Source organism: Ahaetulla prasina, chromosome 3 (assembly GCF_028640845.1).
Source record: "Ahaetulla prasina isolate Xishuangbanna chromosome 3, ASM2864084v1, whole genome shotgun sequence".
In the NCBI taxonomy this organism is placed as follows: domain Eukaryota; kingdom Metazoa; phylum Chordata; class Lepidosauria; order Squamata; family Colubridae; genus Ahaetulla; species Ahaetulla prasina.
This window is the reverse complement of record NC_080541.1, coordinates 229,494,579-229,516,178: the sequence shown is the minus strand read 5'-3', so window position 1 is coordinate 229,516,178 and position 21,600 is coordinate 229,494,579. Positions and strand designations below refer to the sequence as shown.

General features: G+C 44.8%; 1 protein-coding gene across 1 annotated transcript in view; it reads right to left on the bottom strand.

Moving 5' to 3' along the window:
* Positions 1-1,074: 1,074 nt before the first annotated feature.
* The window catches only part of EFCAB8 (EF-hand calcium binding domain 8), a 45,295-nt gene continuing 24,769 nt past the window's right edge, over positions 1,075-21,600 (bottom strand). Inside the window, exons 14-20 of the mRNA XM_058176723.1 lie at positions 18,505-18,726; positions 16,053-16,211; positions 12,291-12,459; positions 11,153-11,285; positions 9,796-9,997; positions 3,984-4,082; positions 1,075-1,415 (exon numbers count right to left, since the gene is read on the bottom strand). Coding sequence (XP_058032706.1) covers positions 1,203-1,415; positions 3,984-4,082; positions 9,796-9,997; positions 11,153-11,285; positions 12,291-12,459; positions 16,053-16,211; positions 18,505-18,726 — 1,197 coding nt within the window. The 3' untranslated portion in view covers positions 1,075-1,202. The remainder of the gene's footprint in view (positions 1,416-3,983; positions 4,083-9,795; positions 9,998-11,152; positions 11,286-12,290; positions 12,460-16,052; positions 16,212-18,504; positions 18,727-21,600) is intronic.

Sequence of the window (21,600 nt, the reverse complement as noted above, 5' to 3'; positions counted from 1 at the left end):
AGAGAAGAGAAGAGAAGAAGCAGAGGAAGGGAGAGGAGGGAGGGAGAGGAGCAGAGAGGAGGGAGGAAGGAAAAGACTTGAAGAGAAGAGAGAAGAGAAGAGGAGAGAAGAGAAGGAAGGAGGGAGGGAGGGAGGGAGAGGAGAGGAGAGGAGGAGAGAGGAGAGGAGAGGAGAGAGGAGGAGAGGAGAGGAGGGGAGGAGGAGAGGAGGGAGGGGAGGAGGGAGGGAGAGGAGAGGAGGGAGGGAGAGAGAGAGAGAGAGAAGAGAAGAGAGAAGAGAAGAGAAGAAGAGAAGGGAAGGGAAGGGAAGGGAAGGAGGGAGGGAGGGAGAGAGAGAGAGGAGAGGAGAGGAGAGGAGAGGAGAGAGAGAGAAGAGAAGAGAAGAGAAGAGAAGAGAAGAGAAGAGAAGAGAAGAGAAGAGAAGAGAAGAGAAGAGAAGAAGCGGAGGGGAGGAGAGAGGAGAGGAGAGAAGGGGAGAGGAGCAGAGAGGAGGGAGGAAGAGAAAAGAAGAGAGAGAGAAGAGAAGGGAAGGAAGGGAGGGAGGGAGGGAGGGAGAGAGGAGGAGAGGAGAGGAGAGGAGAGAGAAGAGAAGGAAGGGAAGGAAGGAAGGAAGGGAAGGAAGGAAGGAAGGAAGGAGGGAGGGAGGGAGAGGAGAGAGGAAAGGAAAGGAAAGGAAAGGAAAGGAAAGGAAAGGAAAGGAAAGGAAAGGAAAGGAAAGGAAAGGAAAGGAAAGGAAAGGAAAGGAGGGAAGAGGAAGGGAGAGGAGAGGAAAGGAGAGGAGAGGAGGAGAGGTTGGACTAGAAGACCTCTAAGGTCCATTCCAAGAACTGTCATTCTGAGAACTACCTATATTTTATATTCTGATAAACTAATAAAACTTTGAAACCATGGAGAAAATCGACCAGCCCATTTTCCCTTCGAAATGGGTCATAAGCCCCTCCCTCTAAACACCTGCTCTAGAATCTCTGGCTCCCTTATGCATCAGCCCCGAATGGCCTTTTCCAGCAGGGACCCTCCTCCACCCTCCCTTGGGCCAGAGAGACCATCCCAAGCCGTGGAACCTTCACTACTCCTGTTTATTTTCAACCTTCGGCCGCTTAAAACCCTTTTGCAAAAAGTCTTCCACAGGGATTTGGAGACAGGGCCGGATCGGGCCTGGAAAGAGTTGCAAGTCTGAGCTCCTGAACTTTTGGGTTGAGGGAATCACTCCTTGACCACGAGGGCGTTCCTGCGTAGCATCATGTTCTTCACAGTGGGCTTCATGACGCCAGTCAAGGCCATCCATCGTTTGCCCTTCCGGAGACCTTTGATGTCGGCCAAAGCCTGCATCTGTTGGGCTTCCGCCAAAACGTCGGGAATTTGGGGACTAATCAACGGGTGAAGGTCCGTGTACTGGATACAGTGGTAGATCCGCGGCTGAGGAAAGAAAACATAGTTACACCTGCTGCAACTTAAACCTCTAAAGCCAAAGGTGCCTTTTTTTTTTTTTTTTTGAAGCAGCAACAACTGGACTTTCTGGGGTTTTTTGGAAGACGTTTCGCTTCTCATCCAAGAAGCTTCTTCAGCTCTGACCGGATGGTAGGGAAGGGAAGGATCTATACTTCCATTCCATCAGGACTGAATTCAGCAGCCCATCTGCATTTAGAAGACAAAGGCCACTCTTTGGAAGATAGCAAAGTCCACGTTTTGGACAGAGAGGACCTCTGGTTTGAAAGAGGGGTCAAAGAGGCCATCTGTGTCCAAACTGAACAGTCCACAGTCCGGTAGATGTGACTGGGAAAAAGTCGGTCCTTCAAATAACTTGGTCCTGTACTGAGCAACCTGGTATATGCAGTACAATGCAGTGAACCATGTGCAGATCTGTACGTTGGGGAAACAAAACAGCCATTTCACAAACGTGTGGCACAAAATAGGAGAACTAAGACTACATATGACTAGATTCAGCCATCCTGTTTGTGGCCCACTGGTAGCCAGTGGAGCTGGCAGCAGAGTTGGACCGTGAGGAGGTTGGAGAGGAACTTGGGCCAGTCCTGGGGGCTGAGGAAAGCTCAGACGAGGGCTCTGCGTTGGAGGCAGAGAGGAAGTTAGACAGCAGTGAGGCAGTGGAACAGCTGGAGCCCGTTCCCAGTGTGCACATGCGCAGAGCTGCCAGAAAGCAAGAACAATTTAGAAAGCAGGGTCGACTCAGGAGTAAAGCCAAACCTTGGAGATCATTGGCCCTCCCATAGGAAACAAAAGGGGAGCAAACGGGGAAAGGGCTTTTGCAGGAAACAATTCTTTCATTCTGTGACTCTGAGAGACTCTGTGCCAAGGCCTCTGTGGCTCAGACTGCTAAGTCTGTCTGTTATTAACAGCAGCTGCTTGCAATTACTGCAGGTTCAAGCCCCACAAGGCCCAAGGTTGACTCAGCCTTCCATCCTTTATAAGGTAGGTAAAATGAGGACCCAGATTGTTGGGGGCAATAAGTTGACTTTGTATATAAATATACAAATGGATGAAGACTATTGCTTGACACAGTGTAAGCCGCCCTGAGTCTTCGGAGAAGGGCGGGATATAAATGCAAATTTAAAAAAAAAAAGTTTTGCCTTGTACTGCGTTTGGAAACAAGTTACGTGGCAGTTTGCCAAACAAGATAAGCTCTGTGTTGATAAATATTCCTCTGAAAGACTGTTTAGACAGGCCGTGCAGACTGTGAATGAAAGGAATTCACAATTATGTAAATAAAAGAGATTTTGCCCGGACCAAGACTCTGCTTCCTGCTTTTTAAGGGAGCCTGGGTCAGAACACATCCATCTGCACTTCAAATGCCACTCTTCTGAAGACAGCAAAGTCCACATTTTGGACAGAGAGGACTGCTAGTTTGGAAGAGGAGTCAAAGAGGCCTCCTATGTCCAAACTGAACAGCCCCTCTCTCAACAGAGGGAGAGGGATAAGATATCATCTACCTCCAGTCTACAACGCAGCTCCTTTCAGCAGTTCCAAGAAGGCTCCACACCCATTTGCACCACTCAGGTGACCCTGAGGACACAGGTAAATCTCCAAGTGGCCTCAATGACTCTCAGAAAGGATGCAAATGACCAGCTGTCTGCAAGGAGTAGAAATCCTTCCCTTCCCCACTGTCCTGTCAGAGCTGAAGAAGCTTCTTGGATGAGAAGTGAAACGTCTTCAAAAGTACAAACAAGAAAGTCCAGTTGCCTCTTGAAAAAAGCACCTTTGGGAGAAATGTCTGTAAGAAAACCAAGCTCAAGAGAGCCTCAAGGACTCCACGGTTATCCTCCTCCTCCTCAATCAATCCACAGATGAAATCCAGCAGGTTCTAAAAGGTTCTGGAGAACCAGTAGCGGAAATTTTGGCCCCACAGTGGGTGGGAATGAAAATTTTGCAATATCCTTCCCCCAGGAGTGGGGAGGGAATGGGGATTTTGCAGTATCCTTCCCCTGCCACGCCCACCAAGCCATGCCCACCAAGCCACGCCCACAGAACCGGTAGTAAAAAAACCACTGCCTCAATCCCACTTCTTACTGACACTGATGACAGTACCTAGTTTGGTAATGAAACATCTTCAAGGAAAGGTCCAAGCTCAGAGGGCACTAAGTGGAACCCAACAGTTCTCCTCCCTCCTTCTCCCCCACCCCCTCCTCCTCTTCCTCCTCCTCCTCCTCCTCCTCTTCTCCACAACCCTCTCTCCCTTCTAGCACTGATGATGTTACCTAGTACGGTAACAAAACATCTGCAAAAAAAAACCCAACCAAGATCAGAGAGCATCAAGGATTCCAAAATCCTATCACAAACCTTCCATTCAGTGACAACAAAACACAAAACCTTGAACCAGAAATGATCTCTGGAAGCTTTAGCAGGTGGTGGGACCAGGAACATCGGTGAAGTCCCCGCCCACTCCGGAAGTTGGCTCATGTGACATGTTGACCCTCCAAGAGAAGTTCTGAAGTCTCCACCTTCATTCAAAGCTCCCTTTTGTCTCCTCACCTGGTCCTTGTTGGCCACTGAGGCCTTCACCTCTGGAAGCTGCTTCAGCATAGGCCGGCGGGCCTTCTGCTTGTAGGCATGGCCCAGAATGTCACTTTTCTGCAGGTGGAGGATAGACAAATCAAGATACGTTACTCAATGTTGGAGGTGTGATTGTGATGACGCTACATATTTTCATATTTGGTGGACTTGCAAGAAAATTAAGGCCTTTTGGATAAGAATTTGGTGGATTATTCAAAATGTACTGAAGAAGATGATAAAATTCCTGCCGCAATTTTTCCTTTTGGGAATTATAACGGATTGTACAGGAATTGAAACTAAACTGATTCTGAATTTAATAACAGCAGCAAGACTGTTGATTGGACAATACTGGAAGAAAGAAGAGGTACCTACAATAGAAGAATGGATACTGAAAGTCATTAATTTGGCTGAGATGGCTAAAATCTCAGCTTTTTTAAAAGACAATACGCAGGAAAGATATTTAATTGAATGGAAAAAATGGATTGATTATCTACAAAACAGATATCAGATTAAGAAATATCAGATTGCCTTTGAATAATTAGGAAGTATTATTTTATGTAATGGGGAGGGGGTTGGGAGATGAAAAGGTTTAGATGAGGTTAATTGGATTAGAAGGGAAAATTTTACTCTATGTTTGGTTTATGTATAACAATACCTTGTGATTGACCCGGGAAGCCAGGGGAGGGTGGGAAGGGAGGGGGAAGGGGTTTTCTGGGAGGGGGGGAAAGGGGGGGAAATGTTTTTGTTTTTTAAAACTTTTTCAATAAAAAAAAAAGATACGTTACTCATTGCTTAACACATTACAAAAAAGATGTTGAGACTTTGGAAAAAGTGCAGAGAAGAGCAACTAAGATGATTAAAGGCCGGAGGACTAATATGTATGAAGAACGGTTTCAGGAATTGGGTATGGCCAGTCTAGAAAAAAAGGAGGACTAGGGCTGACATGATAGCAGTCTTCCAACATTTGAGGGGGCTGCCCCAAAAAAGAGGGGGATCAAATTATTCTCCAAAGCACCAGAAGGCAGGACAAGAAACAATGGATGGAAACTCATCAAGGAGAGAAGCAACCTGGAATTAAGGAGAAATTTCCTAACAGTGAGGACAACTAACCAGAAGTTGTCTTCAGAAGTTATGGATGTTATGTGATTATGTGTGGAGTGACTAGAGATTATAATTTAGGAATTATTTTGGATTATGATTGTTAGTTTTGATACCCTGCATTTTGTTCTGGGAAGTCGGGGTGGGGGGTAAGGGAGAGGGGAATTGGGGGATTGAGGGTAGAGATGGAGTGATGATTAATGTACAGGGATTATTGAAGATGTATAAATATAATTAATGTAGGGTCGGGTCTGCCCAGTTACCATTTTAGAACGGTGGGGAGGGAGAAAAGAGGAGAGAGTAGGAGGTAGGAAAGAGGAGAAGAGGAAGGAAGAGGGGTAGAAGAGGGAGAAGGAAGGTGTAGGGTGGAGGGAGGACAGGATGTAGATAAGAGAAGGAGAGGAAGGTCTGGAAAGTAGAAGAAGGTAGAAGAGGGAAGAGTGTTAAAAAGGGGGGTGGTGACTGGGCAAGCCCGACTAATTGTATATAACTGTACATTGGATGAGCTGTTTGATATGATTGTAAAAATAAAACTTTTTTATGAAAAAAAAAAGAAGTTATGGGTGCTCCATCATTGGAGGCTTTTAAGAAGAGATTGGACAGCCATTTGTCTGGAATAGAATAGAATAGAATAGAATAGAATAGAATAGAATAGAATAGAATAGAATAGAATAGAATAGAATAGAATAGAATAGTTATTGGCCCCAAAGGATAGGGTGCGCAACTTAGGTGTCCTCCTGGATGAGCGGCTGTCGTTTGAAGACCATTTGACGGCCGTCTCCAGGGGGGCCTTCCACCAGGTCCGCCTGGTTCGGCAGTTGTGCCCCTTCCTTGATCGGGATGCCTTGTGCACAGTCACTCACGCACTCGTTACCTCTCGCTTGGATTATTGTAATGCTCTCTACATGGGGCTCCCCTTGAGGTGCACTCGAAGGCTTCAGCTAGTCCAGAATGCAGCTGCGCGGGTGATAGAGGGAGCTACGCGTAGCTCCCACGTAACACCGCTCCTGCGCAGACTGCACTGGCTACCTGTGGCTTTTCGGGTGCACTTTAAGGTTTTGGTTATGACCTTTAAAGCGCTCCATGGCTTAGGGCCTGGGTACTTACGGGACCACCTACTGTTACCATATGCCTCCCACCGACCCGTACGCTCTCACAGAGAGGGACTTCTCAGGGTGCCGTCCGCCAAGCAATGTCAGCTGGCGGCCCCCAGGGGAAGGTCCTTCTCTGTGGGGGCTCCCACACTCTGGAACAAACTTCCCCCGGGTTTACGCCAAATACCTGACCTTCGGACCTTTCGCCGCGAACTGAAGACATACCTTTTTATTCGCGTGGGGCTGGCTTAAATTTTACGGATTTTATAGTTTTTATTATTAATTTTAAACGGGGTTTTAATTTCTATATATTTTAAATTTTTAGGCAAATTATAATAAGTTTTTTAATCGTGCATTTTATAGAATATTGTCTTGTCTGTTTTTATTTGCCTGTACACCGCCCTGAGTCCTTCGGGAGAAGGGCGGTATAAAAATCAAATAAATGAAATGAAATGAATGAAATGAAATGAGTTGGAAGGGATCTTGGAGATCTTCTAGTCCAACCCCCTGCTTAGGCAGGAAACCCTACACCACTTCAGGCAAATGGTTATCTAATCTCTTCTTTAAAACTTCCAGTGATGGAACAGCCACAACTTCTGGAGGCAACTTCTGGAGGGTCTCCTACTTGATCAGGGGGCTTGACTGGAAGTCCTCCAAGGTCCCTTCCAGTTCTATTCTGATTGATTGGGTGATTGAGTGATTGATTGAGTGATCTTCTGTAATTCTATTCTATTCTATTCTAATTCAGACCTACCACCAGTTTTCTCCTAATCTTTTCTGCTGGTGATCTCCAACAGCTTCTTGAAACCTCTCACCCTAGTGATGTTCCAGAGGTCTTGATTGTTCTCACCCGAACTGTAGTAGCTTAGCTTCTAACTGCTTGGGAGGGTGGGGGGGTTCGACTAGATGACCTATGAGGTCCCTTCCAACTCTGTTAATCGGTTAGTAGGGTGCTGGTAGAGCTTATGTACTTATGGAGTGTGACTTTCCCGGTGTCAGGTGCGAAAGATCAGGTCCACAGGTGAAGGCCCAATGAAATTGATTTACTGCTAATCGTGGCAATGCACAGGAATCTTCTCAATTAACAATAGGCAGCTGCTAGGCATGAGATAGAAATCCAAGGAATTCAAGGTAGGTTGGGCTTAATTTGTAGCCATGCAGGGATTCTTGGCTGATGGCTCTTTTGACTCCAACACCCCCCCCCCATTTCTAGCATTCCTTCGCCTACATCTGAATAAATAACATCTTTTTATTGTTTTCTGGGGTTTTTTTTGTAAAATCTAAGCCACCTGTAGCCGTTCTAAAATCAGGCAGGTTCTAAATTTAAATACAGGTAGCCCTCGCCATTGTGAAGTGTATCACTGCAGTTATTAAGTTAGTCACACGGTCATTAAGTGTCCGAAGGTCATAAATCCCTCGCATCCTGGACATAAACTGTTTCAACTCCTACCCTCAAAACGACGCTATAGAGCACTGCACACCAGAACAACTAGACACAAGAACAGTTTTTTCCCGAAGGCCATCACTCTGCTAAACAAATAATTCCCTCAACACTGTCAAACTACCGTATATACTCGAATATAAGCCGATCCGAGTATAAGCCGAGGTCCCCACCCCAAAACTGGGGTAAACTGGGACTCAGTATAAGGTGGAAATGAGGCACCACGGTTGGGGAAACCTCCTCCCTCAGCTGAGAAGGCTGGCGGCTCCCCGCCCGCCCTCTCACTGCACCGGCAGGGCTTCCGTCCGCAAATGTGAAAAAGAAAAAAACTCGAGTATAAGTCAGATATACGAGTATAAGCCGAGGGCTTAAAAAAAAAACTCGAGTATAAGCCAGACCCGGTATAAGTTTAGGATTTCAGCACAAAAAATGTGCTGAAAAACTCGGCTTATACTCGAGTATATACGGTATTTACTAAATCTGCACTACTATTAATCTTCTCATCGTTCCCATCACCCATCTCTTTCCACTTATGACTGTATGACTGTAACTTGTTGCTGGCAATCCTTATGATTTATATTGATATATTGACCATCAATTGTGTTGCAAGTGTTGTACCTTGATCAATGTATCTTTTCTTTATGTACACTGAGAGCATCTGCACCAAGACAAATTCCTTGTGTGTCCAATCACACTTGGCCAATAAAATTCTATTCTATTCTATTCTATAACCCTGTGACCATCATAAATACAAACCAGTTGCCAAGTGTCTGAATTTGGATCACGAGAGCTACAGGGATGCAGCAATGGTCGTAAGTGTGAGAAATGGTCATAAGTCACTTTTTTTAGTGCCGTTGTAACTTTGAATGGTCACTAAATGAACTGTCATAAGTGGAGGACTACCTGTATTGTCTCCCACATACATTTTGCCTCCTTTAACACCAAGCTACAATTTTCCCCTTAAATATTAAAATATTTAATTGATACGTATTTTAAAAATATTTAATTTTTCCAGGATAATGGATAATATGAGTGCTGGAAACAGGGTTACCTTGACTGATATTTTTGTGTTGTGATTACATTTGAAATGAAAAAACAAAATAATTATGTCTCCCCTTCTCAACCAACAAGCCAGGAAACTCTTATCAGGGAGATGGGGGGGGGAATAAATTAAATAGATATGGATAGATGAGAGACAGACAGACAGACAGACAGACAGGACAGAGAGAGAGGGAGACAGACATAGAGAAAGACACAGAGAGAGAAAGAGAAAGAGAAAGAGAAAGATGATAGAGACAGACAGACAAAAATAGCTTAAGATAGATAGATAGATGATAGATAGATAGATAGATAGATAGATAGATAGATAGATAGATAGATAGAGAGAGAGAGAGAGAGAGAGAGAGAGAGAGAGATAGATAGAGAGATAGATAGATAGATAGATTAGACAGAGAGAGAGTGGATAGAGAGAGAGAGAGATTAGAGAGAGGAGAGAGAGAGAGATGAGAAAGATGAGAGAGGGAGAGAGAGAGAGAATATACAGGCATAGATGATAGAGACAGAGAGAGAGACGAGAGAGAGAGAGAGAGAGAGAAATATAGAGGTAAAGAGATGAGAGAGAGAGAGAATATACAGACATAGATGATAGAGAGAAAGACAGAGAGACAAGAGAGATAGAGAGAGAGATTAGAGAGATTAGAGAGAGAGAGAAAGAGATAAATATAGAGGTAAAGAGATGAGAGAGAGAGAGAATATACAGACAGAGATGATAGAGAGAAAGACAGAGAGACAAAAGAGATAGAGAGAGAGATTAGAGAGATTAGAGAGAGATAGAGATAGAGATAAATATAGAGGTAAAGAGATGAAAGAGAGAGAGAGAGAGAATATACAGACAGAGATGATAGAGAGAAAGACAAGAGAGACAAAAGAGATAGAGAGAGAGATTAGAGAGATTAGAGAGAGATAGAGAGAGAGATAAATATAGAGGTAAAGAGATGAAAGAGAGAGAGAGAGAGAGAGAGAAAATATACAGACATAGATGATAGAGACAGAGACAGAGAGACAAAAGAGATAGAGAGATAAATAGATATACAGAGAGAGACAGAGACAGAGAGAAAAGAGAGCTAGACTAGAGATGGAGATGGAGAGATAAACTCACCTTCCCAGACTCCTCCCACCTCTGAAAGGAAGCCTCGATTTGCTCGTCGTTATACCGGGTCATCCACGTCTCTTTCTGGATGAGATCCTGCATCTTCTCCACAGCATCGATGCTGAGGGAGGACTTGGGGGACAGCAAGCCCATTAGAAGGGATTGCTGTCTCTTCTGCTGGCTCAGGGTCTTCACAATTTTGCGGGTGCTCCTGGGGGAGACCAAGAAGGAGGGAGGAATGTGCCATGAGCACCTCAAGAAGGTCCCATAGAATTTAGAACATTGAATCCTAGGGCCGGAAGGGACCTCAGCGGTCTTCTAATCCAACCTTTCTGCTCAAGGCAGGAGACATTATAACATCCCGGTCATTTGGTGGTCCAATCTTTTCTTTAAAACCTCCAGCGATGGAGCACCCACAACTTCTGGAGGCAAGGCGTTCCACTGAATAACAGACTTGGAAGAGACCTTGGAGGTCTTCTAGTCTAACCCCCTGCCCAAGCAGGAGATGCCATACTACCTTGGACAAATGGTTGTCTGATCTCCTCATGAAAACCTCCAGTGTTGGAGCACCCTCAACTTCTGGAGGTCCTGAAGAGTTCCACTGAATAACAGAGCTGGAAGGGATCGTGGAAATCTTGTAGTCCAACCCCGCACCCAAGCAGGAGACCCTACACCACTTCAGACAAATGGTTATCCAATCTCTTCTTAAAAACTTAAAACCAGTGTTGGAGCATTCTGAACTTCTGGAGGCAATTTGTTCCACTGGTTAATTGTTAATTGTTCTCACTGTCAGGAAATTTCTCCTTAGTTCTAAGTTGCTTCTCTCCTTGATCAGTTTCCACCCATTGCTTCTTGTTCTACCCTCAGGTGCTTTGGAGAATAGTTTGAGTCCCTCTTCTTTGTGGCAGCCCTTGAGATATTGGAACACTGCTATCATGTCTCCCCTAGTCCTTCTTTTCATTAAACTAGACATACCCAGTTCCTGCAACCGTTCTTCATATGTTTTAGCCTCCAGTCCCCTAATCATCTTTGTTGCTCTTCTCTGCACTCTTTCTAGAGTCTCAGCATCTTTTTTACATCGTGGTGACCAAAACTGGATGCAATATTCCAAGTGTGGCCTTACCAAGGCATTATAAAGTGGCACTAACACTTCACGTGATCTTGATTCTATCCCTCTGTTTATGCAGCCCAGAACTGTGTTGGGTTTTTTGTCAGCTGCTGCACACGGATGGCTCCTATCTAAATGGTTGTCCACTAGGACTCCAAGGTCCCTCTCACAGTTACTGATATTGAGCAAGGTACCACATATACTGTACTTCTACATTATATACTTGTGCATTATGGCCCAAGTAGTCCATTTACTCACTCCCAGTGTGGTTGCCGGCCCTCATTGAGAACTTTGAGGGTGTGTAGAGATGCCACGTGACGGATTTCCTCGGGGACTTCTGCTGGAATTAAGTGTGAGATCCCCAGACTCCATAACGACTGTCCAAAGGTCCCTAAGAGTCAACCCAGAAACAAACTCTTTTTTTCTTTGAGTTTAATATTTTTATTGGGTTATAAAATAAAATTAGATACACAATACAAAAAATAAATAGGAAAAGAGTGGGGAGGAAGAGGGGGAAGAGAAGTGAGGAAGGATAAGAAAATAAGAAAAACGAACACTGACTTCTGACTGCCTCTGTTGCAGTCAAATAAGGCATTACCATCAAATCACAACTTTTTGCTTTTTTCATAATAATATGAACCAGCCCTTTGTGTAAAGATCTATCAATCTACTCGGTCAAACCCGAAATCAAAATTTCATACACACTTCAAGCACCAGGTGGAAACAAAAGTACTTTTATATATTTTTTTCTTTAGTCAAAGGGGTCAAGAGGAGGAGGAGGAGATCACTATGGGTCTTTGGTGATCTTTGAGTGTGGTTGTTTTCTTGTTGACATTTCATGACCCAACTAGGCAACATCATCAGTGTGAGAAGGATTGGGGTTTATATAGAGAAGGAGAAAAGGAGGAGGAGGAAGAGAAAGTGGAGGAGGAGGAGGAGGGGGGAGGAGGAGGAGGAGGAGGAGAAGAAGAAGAAGAAGAAGAAGAAGAAGAAGAAGAAGAAGAAGAAGAAGAAGAAGAAGAAGAAGAAGAAGAAGAAGAAGAAGAAGAAGAAGAAGAAGAAGAAGAAGAAGAAGAAATAGGGAGGAGGAGGAGGGGAGGAGTGGGGGGAGGAGGAGGAGGAGGAGGAGGAGGAGAAGAAGAAGAAGAAGAAGAAGAAGAACAACAACAACAACAACAACAACAACTACAACTACAACTACAACTGCAACTACAACATAACATCATCAGTAATACATAACACATTTAATGATAGTAGAGCAGAGGGCCTACTAACACCAACCAAGCCGAGATGCACCAGCTAGGAGAATGCTCCTCTGGGGGGAAACCCCATTTCTCACCCACCCGAGCTAGCTCCCCCACTTCCCATCCAAGACCCATGAAAATGCCTTCCATACCCATGTGCCTGCCGGTCAAGAGCCAGAGTTTAATGGTGCAGTCTTGGCTGGCTGTGAGGACAGCTTTGAACTTTTCCACGTATCGGAGGCTGATCATGTTTTTCAGGTGACCCCGCCAAGAACTCAGGCAGACCGGAGGGATCAGGTTGGTGACCCAGCCTTCGTATTCCTGCGGGGAAAGAGAGAAGCCGGAAGGCACTGTGGGAACCAGGAAACCTTGGACGAAAGGAGGGGGAAAATATGAGACGATGCAACCGTCGTAAATACCAGTCCGTCCTCAACTTACAACGGTTTGCTTAGTGGCCGTTGGAAGTTGCAACTGCGCTCAGGGTTAGCAAAGATGTTCAAAAACATGTCCGCCAAAGGTTGGAAATGCAACCAGATACCAGGTTCTTACAATCCCATGTGGTGGATCTGCCCAAAGGCAAAAAAAAATATTTGGGCAAAAATACACGCATGGATAGAAAAAAAAAATGATAAAGCAACTTATAGATTTAAAGCCAGAAATGTTTTTGTTAGGTATTTTGCCAGAAAAATATAATAGAGGGAATGTATATTTAATATTACATGTTTTGATCATTGTATTTGCACAACACTGGAAAAATGAGGAAATTCCTTCAGGGGAAAATATAATTTAAAAAAAATTAGACTGTGCAGAACTGGATAGGTTAACATTAAAGTTAAAGGGCAAAGAAGACATGGAGCAGTTTCTAACTTGGGATTTGTTTTATCAATGGTTAAATAATAAAGGTAGAAAGAAGTTGGAAGAATACTATGGTACACAAGTAAAGAAAAGTAAAGTGGTGGCTCAGTGGCTAAAACGCCGAGCTTGTCAATCGAAAGGTCGGCAGCTCAGCGGTTCGAATCCCTAGTGCTGCCGTGTAACGGGGTGAGCTCCCATTATTTGTCCCAGCTTCTGCCAACCTAGCAGTTTCGAAAGCACATAAAAATGCAAGTAGAAAAAATAGGGACCACCTTTGGTGGGAAGGGAACAGCGTTCTGTGCGCCTTTGGCGTTGAGTCATGCCGGCCACATGACCACGGAGATGTCTCCGGACAGCGCTGGCTCTTCGGCTTTGAAAAAAGAGATGAGTGCCGCCCCCTAGTGTCGGGAACAACTAGCACATATGTGTGAGGGGACCTTTACCTTTACAAGAATATTATTACCACTATTATTATGTATATGTAAAATGACCCAGACAATACACTGGCTATTAAATATTTATATAGGTTTTTTTTTTTGTTTACATTTATATCCCGCCCTTCTCCGAAGACTCAGGGGGCTTACAGTGTGTAAGGCAATAGTCTCATTCTACTTGTATATTTTTTTACAAAGTCAACTTATTGCCCCCCCCAACAATCTGGGTCCTCATTTTACCTACCTTACAAAGGATGGAAGGCTGAGTCAACCTTGGGCCTGGTGGAACTAGAACCTGCAGTAATTGCAGGCTGCTGTGTTCTAATAACAGGCTTCTAACAGCCTGAGCTATTACGGCCCTTTGGTTAAAGAAAGTTAAAGAAAAATGCATAAATAATTTTTTTTAAAAAAGAAGAACAGCACTGGAAAAAGTGACTTCTGACCGTTTTTGCACACTTACGACCATTCCAACTTCTCCATGGTTCACCTGACCGAAGTTCAGAGACTTGGCAACTGGCATGAACTTATGTCGGTTGCAGAGGTCACGAGATCCCCTTTTGCAATCTCCTGACCAGCAAAGTCTACGGGGGAAGCTGGATTCGCTTCACAACCACGCTGTGGTTCACAACAACTTCAGAGATTCACTTAGCAACCGTGGCAAGAAAGGTCGTAAACTGGAGGAAAGGTCACTTAATCACCGCCTCGCTTAGCGAGAGAAGTTTTCGTCTCGATTGCGGTCGCAAGGCCAGGATTTGCCTGTATAGCAGCTGCTTGTCAAGCACCTAATTTTGACTGTGTGAATGCTGTGTCGGTCGTAAGGGCAAGGACCAGTTTAAAGTCATGTTTTTTAACACCAGTGTAATTTTGAATGGTCATTAAATAGATGTTTGTAAAGCTGAAACTATCAGCTCAATTCTTCATTGGGCACTGAAAACTGAGGTTGCAACGAAGAAGATTAGGGGACTGGAGGCTAAAACATATAAAGAACAGTTATACAGGAACTGGGCATGGCTAGTTTAATGAAAAGAAGGACTAAGGGTGACATGATCACACTATTCCAATATTTCAGGGGCTGCCCCCCAAAAGTCAAGCTATTCTCCAAAGCCCCTGAAGGCAGGACAAGAAGCAATGGATGGAAACTAATCAAGGACAGAAGCAACCTGGAATTAAGGAGAGAATTCCTAACAGTCAGGACAATTAACCAGTGGAACGACTTGCCACCAGAAGTCATGGGTGTTTCAACACTGGAGGTTTTTAAGAAGAGACGAGACAGCCACTTATCTGAAATGATATAGTGGCTCCTGCTTGAGCAGGGGGCTGGGCTAGAAGACTTCCAAGGTACCTTCCAGCTCTATTCTATTCTAATTTAGAACATTTGCAGGAATTGGATATGGCTAGTTTTTTTAATTATTATTATTATTTGCATTTATATCCCGCTCTTCTCCGAAGACTCAGGGCGGCTTACACTATGTCAAGCAATATCTTCATCCATTTGTATATTATATACAAAGTCAACTTATTGCCCCCAACAATCTGGGTCCTCATTTTACCTACCTTATAAAGGATGGAAGGCTGAGTCAACCTTGGGCCTGGTGGGGCTTGAACCTGCACTAATTGCAGGCAGCTGCTGTTAATAACAGACTGTCTCACCAGTCTGAGCCACAGAGGCCCATTTAGTTTAGTTTATTTATCATTTAGTTTAATGAAAATAAGGACTAGGGGTGACATGATAGCAGGGTTCCAATATTTGAGGGGCTGGCACAAAAGAAGAGGGGGTCCACCTATTGTCTGAAATACCTGAAGGGCAGGACAAGAAGCAACGGATGGAAACTAATCAAGGAGAGAAGCAACCTGGAACTAAGGAGAAATTTCCTGACAGTTAGAACAATTAATCAGTGGAACAACTTGCCTGCAGAAGTTCTAGGTGCTCCATCACTGGAGGCTTTTATTGATTGATTGATTGATTAATTGATTGATTTGTCACACAGTATATATAAGCATAAGCATGAAATAATTATACAATATATAAGTATATATATGAGTATGAGTATGTAATAACTATATTAATTGGATATAAGAAAAGGAAACAATAGGACAGGAACGGTAGGCACGTTGGTGCTCTTATGCACGCCCCTTACAGTCCTTTTAGGAATGTGGTGAGGTCAATGGTAGATAGTTTTTGGTTGAAGCTTTGGGGATTTTGGGAAGAGACCACAGAGTCAGGTAGTGCGTTCCAAGCATTAACAACTCTGTTACTGAAGTCATATTTTCTGCAATCAAGATTGGAGCGATTCGCATTAAGCTTAAATCTATTGTGTGCTCGTGTATTGTTGCAATTGAAGCTGAAGTAGTCTTCGACAGGAAGGACATTGTAATAGATGATTCTATGAGTTATATTCAGGTCATGCCGAAGGCAACGGAGTTCTAAATTTTCTAAACCCAGGATTTCAAGTCTGGTGGCATACGGTATTTTGTTGTATTCAGAGGAGTGGAGAACTCTTAAGAACTTTTAAGAAGAGATTGGATAGCCATTGGTCTAGAATGGTATAGGGTTTCCTGCCTGAGCAGTGGGTTGGACTAGAAGACCTCCAAGGTCCCTCCCAACTCCTCTGTTATTCTGCTAACCTGCTGGATTGCTCTGTCTTCTGAAAACGTTGAAGCAATTCTGCAGTAATCTGGGATTAAGTCACGGAAGGGGTTCCGCTTGGGCGGAAATTCCTCACCCAGATCGAATTTGGACTCTTGTACTTCCGGTCCTGTGCAATAATCCATGATGTCCCAAATCTAGAAAAAAAAGGACAGGATAGGGAGCTAAATTCACTTCTGGTAGATTTTTCACTTTCTTACATTTTCCCAGGCATTGTCCCACCCATGAATTCAATTTGGACATTTGGCAACCGGCTTTGTATTTACGACGGTCGCAGTGCCTTGGGGTCACGTGATCCCCTTTTGCGACCTTCTGACCAGCAAAAGTCGATGCGGAAGCAGGATTCAATTAACAGCCCTGTTAATCGCTTAACAATTGTGGCAAGGGAGGCCGTAAAATGAGACCACGCTCACTTGCTTAGTAAAAGGAAATTTGAGAGTCAACTGCGGTGGTGGGATTCGAACAATTTAACAACTGGTTCTCTGCCCTCATGACCGGCTGGGTGGGTGTGGCCATGGTGGGCGTGGCCAGGGGGGAGTGACAGGCACCACTCAGCCTCCTGCACACCCCCACCCCCCCGGGAGCAAAAATGGGTTGAATCCCACCACTGTTCAACTGTGGTCGGTGTTTGGAAGCCGTACGGGTCTGGATGGGGAGAAACAGGCTCAAGCTCAATCCCTCCAAGACGGAGTGGCTGTGGATGCCGGCATCCCGGTACAGTCAGCTGAGTCCTCGGCTGACTGTTGGGGGCGAGTCATTGGCCCCGATGGAGAGGGTGCGCAATCTGGGTGTTCTCCTGGATGAACGGCTGTCTTTTGAAGACCATTTGACGGCCGTCTCCAGGAGAGCTTTCCACCAGGTTCGCCTGGTGCGCCAGTTGCGCCCCTTTCTAGACTGGGATGCCTTATGCACGGTCACTCACGCCCTCGTGACGTCTCGCCTGGATTACTGCAATGCTCTCTACATGGGGCTCCCCTTGAGGGGCATCCGGAGGCTTCAGTTAGTCCAGAATGCGGCTGCGCGGGTGATAGAGGGAGCCCCTCATGGCTCCCGTGTTACACCTATCCTGCGCAGACTGCACTGGCTACTGTGGCCTTCCGGGTGCGCTTCAAGGTGTTGGTGACAATCTTTAAAGCGCTCCATGGCATAGGGCCGGGCTATTTACGGGACCGCCTACTGCTACCAAATACCTCTCACCGACCCGTGCGCTCTCACAGAGAGGGACTCCTCAGGGTGCCGTCAGCTAGGCAGTGCCGTCTGGCGACACCCAGGGGAAGGGCCTTCTCTGTGGGGGCTCCCACCCTCTGGAACGAACTCCCTCCAGGACTCCGTCAACTTCCTGACCTTCGAACCTTCCGTCGCGAGCTCAAGACACATTTATTCATCTGCTCGGGACTGGATTAGATTTTAAAGTTATGGGTTTTAAGGTGTTTTTATTATTTATATTATTTTTAAATTTGGCAATAGAATAAGTTTTTTAATTGTTGTTTTTAATCTGTATTTATATGTATTTTAACTGCCTGTGAACCGCCCTGAGTCCTTAGGGAGATAGGGCGGTATATAAATTTGAAAAATAAATAAATAAATAAAATTAACTATAACTGCTTGCTCTTGTCTCTTGGTTCTCAGTTCGGAACAATTCTGACTTTGGGAGAATTGAAATTGATGCCTTAGTTGGCAGCTTCCCTGGAATAAAATGTCTTTTCCATCTACTTCGGCAATCCATCAACACCTGTCTGTAAAAATAATGCATAGATAATATCTCCTTGTCCTAAAAATACATTATAGTCATCAATTTCTACATTGCCCATTGGAAGAGTGACAAGCAAATTGAGATATATTGGCTTTTCTAGTAATAGTGCCTAGTATTTACTCATATGGGTTGGCAGGTTTTGAGAAAATGGGAAGGTTTACATAACAAGCTTTCTTTATTAATGCTGGTGCAGATTTATGGCCCACTTTCCCAAGGAAAGTCAAAACAGCAAGATGTAGCTTCACAGGGTGTAACCTCCAGAAACAACACGGGCAGTTTAATTAAAGTTAGGAAGTTTTTAGACCGAGTCCTTCTTTCATACTCTTCAAAAATAAAAGGGGGAGGGGGAGGAGGAAGAGGAGAAGGAGGAGGAGAAAGAAAAGAAGCAGAAGAAGCAGAAGAAGCAGAAGGAGAGAGGGAAAAGGAGAAGAGGAGGAGGAAAGGAAGAGAAGACAAGACAAGACAAGACAAGAGAAGACAAGAGAAGACAAGAGAAGACAAGAGATGACAAGAGAAGAAGTGGAGGAGGAGGAGGAGGAGGAGGAGGAAGAAGAAGAAGAAGAAGAAGAAGAAGAAGAAGAAGAAGAAGAAGAAGAAGAAGAAGAAGAAGAAGAAGAAGAAGAAGAAGAAGAAGAAGAAGAAGAAGAAGAAGAAGAAGAGGAAATAATCATACTGACCTTGATGTAACCCAAGGAATCTCCAGTCAAGAGGATCAACTCTTTGTCATCGGTGGACATGGTGCAGACCACGGAGTCCCGGCTGTTGGGGTGGCTAGCTCGGAATTTGCCCAACATCCCTCCTTTATTTTCCACTGACCAGGCATAAAGGAAGCCGTCCATGCAACTGGTGAGCAAAACGGCGACGTGGGGCTTTCGTTCCCGAGTCTTCAGGAAGAGGACCTGCAGAGGCCAAAATACGACGGCTGAGACTTCTTCATGGCCCCATGGTGGCCCCTCATCTTCTCGGATAAGGAAAAGAAGACTCTTTTCTGGTTCTGGCTTTCCCTCTGAGCTTGGCTGTTTTCGTTCAACTTGCAGATATTTCATGACCCAACTAGGTTCTAGGCAACCTTCTAGCCCTGATGATGTTACTTAGATGGGTCATGAAATGTCTGGAAGAAAACAAACAAGCTCAGAGACCATCAATGCTCCTCTTCCTCCTCCTCCTCCTCCTCCCTTTTTTCTGCGCTTTCTCCTCTTCCTCCTCTCTGCAAAGCCCCACTCCCTTCTACGGTAGTACTGATGATGTTCACTAGCTGGATCATGAAACATCTGCAAGAAAGCCACCAAGCTCAGAGAGCAGCAAGGACCCCAAAGCCCTACTCCTCCTACTCCTCCTCCTCCACATACCCCACTCCCTTCTAGCCCTGATGATGTTACTTAGTTTGGGTCATGAAACATCTGCGAGAAAACCACCCAGCTCAGAGGGCACCAAGAATCTCACAGTCCTCCTCCTCCTCTTCCTCCTCTTCCTCTTCCTCCCCCTTCTCCTCCGCCTCCTCCTCCTCCACTCCACAACTCTCTTCTAGCATTAATGATGTTCCTTAGTTGGGTCACGAAACCTCTCCAAGAAAACAACCAAGGTCCAAGAGCTCCAGGCATCCTTGCAGTTCAATCCTGAGGTACAAATAAAGGCAGTCCTCGACCACAATGGAACCAAAAATTATGTTGCTAAACGAGAAATTTATTAAGTGGGTTTTACCCCATTTTATAACCTTCCTTGCCATCGTTGTTAAGTGAATCAGTGCAGTTGTTAAATTAATCACACGGTGGTTAAGTGAATCGGGCTTCCCCATTGACTTTGCTTGTCGGAAGGTCGCAAAAGGGAATCACGTAACTCCAGGACGCTGCGACCATCATAAATATGAGTCAATTGGTAAGCGTCCAAATTCTGATCACGTAACCATGGGGAGGCTGCAACAGTCGTAAGGTGAAAAACAGTCCTAAGTCACTTTTTTCAATGCTGTTGTAACTTTGGACGGTCACTAAACAAGCTGGTTGTAAGGCAAGGACTCCGTGTGTATCAGGAAGCCCCAATCAAAGGCCCTTTGGCCAGAGTCCATTGCGATCGGCATTTCCATTCATCCCAATTTATTTTCCTTATTTGAGGGGCTGCCACAGAGAGGAGGAAGGGGGTCAAGCTATTTTCCAAGGTACCTTTGAAGGTCAGACAAGGAACTATGGATGGAAACTGATCAAGGAGAGATTCAACCTGAAAATAAGGAAGAATTTTCTGACTGTGAGAACAATCCATGAATGGGACAGAAGTTGCCGGAGCTTCATCATTGGAGGCTTTCAAGAAGAGACTGGGCTGCCATCAGTCAGAAATGGTGTAGGGTCTCCTGCTTGGGTAGGGGGGTTGGACTAGATGACCTACAAGGTCCCTTTCAATTCTGTTAATCTGTAAAGGATATTGAGACTCTGGAAAGAGTGCAGAGAAGAGCAACAAGGTGGATTAGGGGACTGGAGGCTACAACATATGAAGAACAGTTGCAGGACTGGGCCTGGCTAGTCTAGTGAAGAGAAGGACCAGGGGAGACAGGAGAGCATCTTCCAATATTTGAGGGGCTGCCACAGAGAGGAGGAAGGGGGTCAAGCTATTTTCCAAAGCACCTGAAGGCCAGACAAGGAATAATGGATGGAAACTGATCAAGGAGAGATTCAACCTGGAAATAAAGAAGAATTTTCTGACTGTGAGAACAATCAACCGATGGAACAGAAGTTGCCTTGGGAAGTTGTGGGAGCTTCATCACTGAAGGCTTTCGAGAAGAGACTGGACTGCCATCCATCAGAAATGGTGTAAGGTCTCCTGGTTGAGTGGGGGGTTGGACTGGATGGCCTATAAGATCCCTTCCAACTCTGTTAATCTGTTAAAATCCTAGTTTTGTCTGAGTTGCTGATCAATTCAGCTTTTAGCAAAACCCATAGTTACAGCTTCTTCCGCCAGACTTCAATGAACTACTGATGGGTAAAACAGCCCGAAAAACTGTAGGACACACAACTCAACCTTCTGTAAAAGCCACGTTAGGTGGCCATTGCCCCGTGTATAGGGGAATAAATTTCTTTGACAAAATGTTTCTCTAAAAAAAACAACATTTTGTTGGAGAAAGATGCTACCCTGGAGCAATATTATTAGATGACTGTTTCGATAACAGATTAGCTGCGTGGGGGAAAATATGCAGAAAGACTCCAGATATTACGGTTAAGAATGATAGATCTTTACGGGTGCTTTGGCGGAGAAATGAAAAACGGGCACACTACTAATCTCTTAATTTTCCAGAGAGCTTGCAAAAAGGACGAAAGTAAAATCTTAAACTAGGGAGGAAACGTGCAGAGGTAGCTCTTCGAGACACAGAGCATCCAAAATTGCTATTATAAATTATAAAGGCTGCATAAACAGAGGGATAGAATCAAGGTCACGTGAAGTGTTAATACCACTTTATAATGCCTTGGGAAGGCCACACTTGGAATCCTGCATCCAGTTTAGCCACAATATAAAAAAGATGTTGAGACTCTAGGTTGACACCCCTCCCCCACTTCTCTCTGTAGCAGCCCCTCAAGTATTGGAAGATGCTCTCCTGTCTCCCCTGGTCCTTCTCTTCTCTTCACCAGACTAGCCAGGCCCAGTTCCTGCAACCGTCCTTTGTATGTTTTAGCCTCCAGTCCCTTAATCATCCTGGTTGCTCTTCTCTGCACTCTTTCTAGAGTCTCCACATATTTTTATATAGTGCAGTGACCAAAACTGGATGCAGGACTCTAAGTGTGGTCTTACGA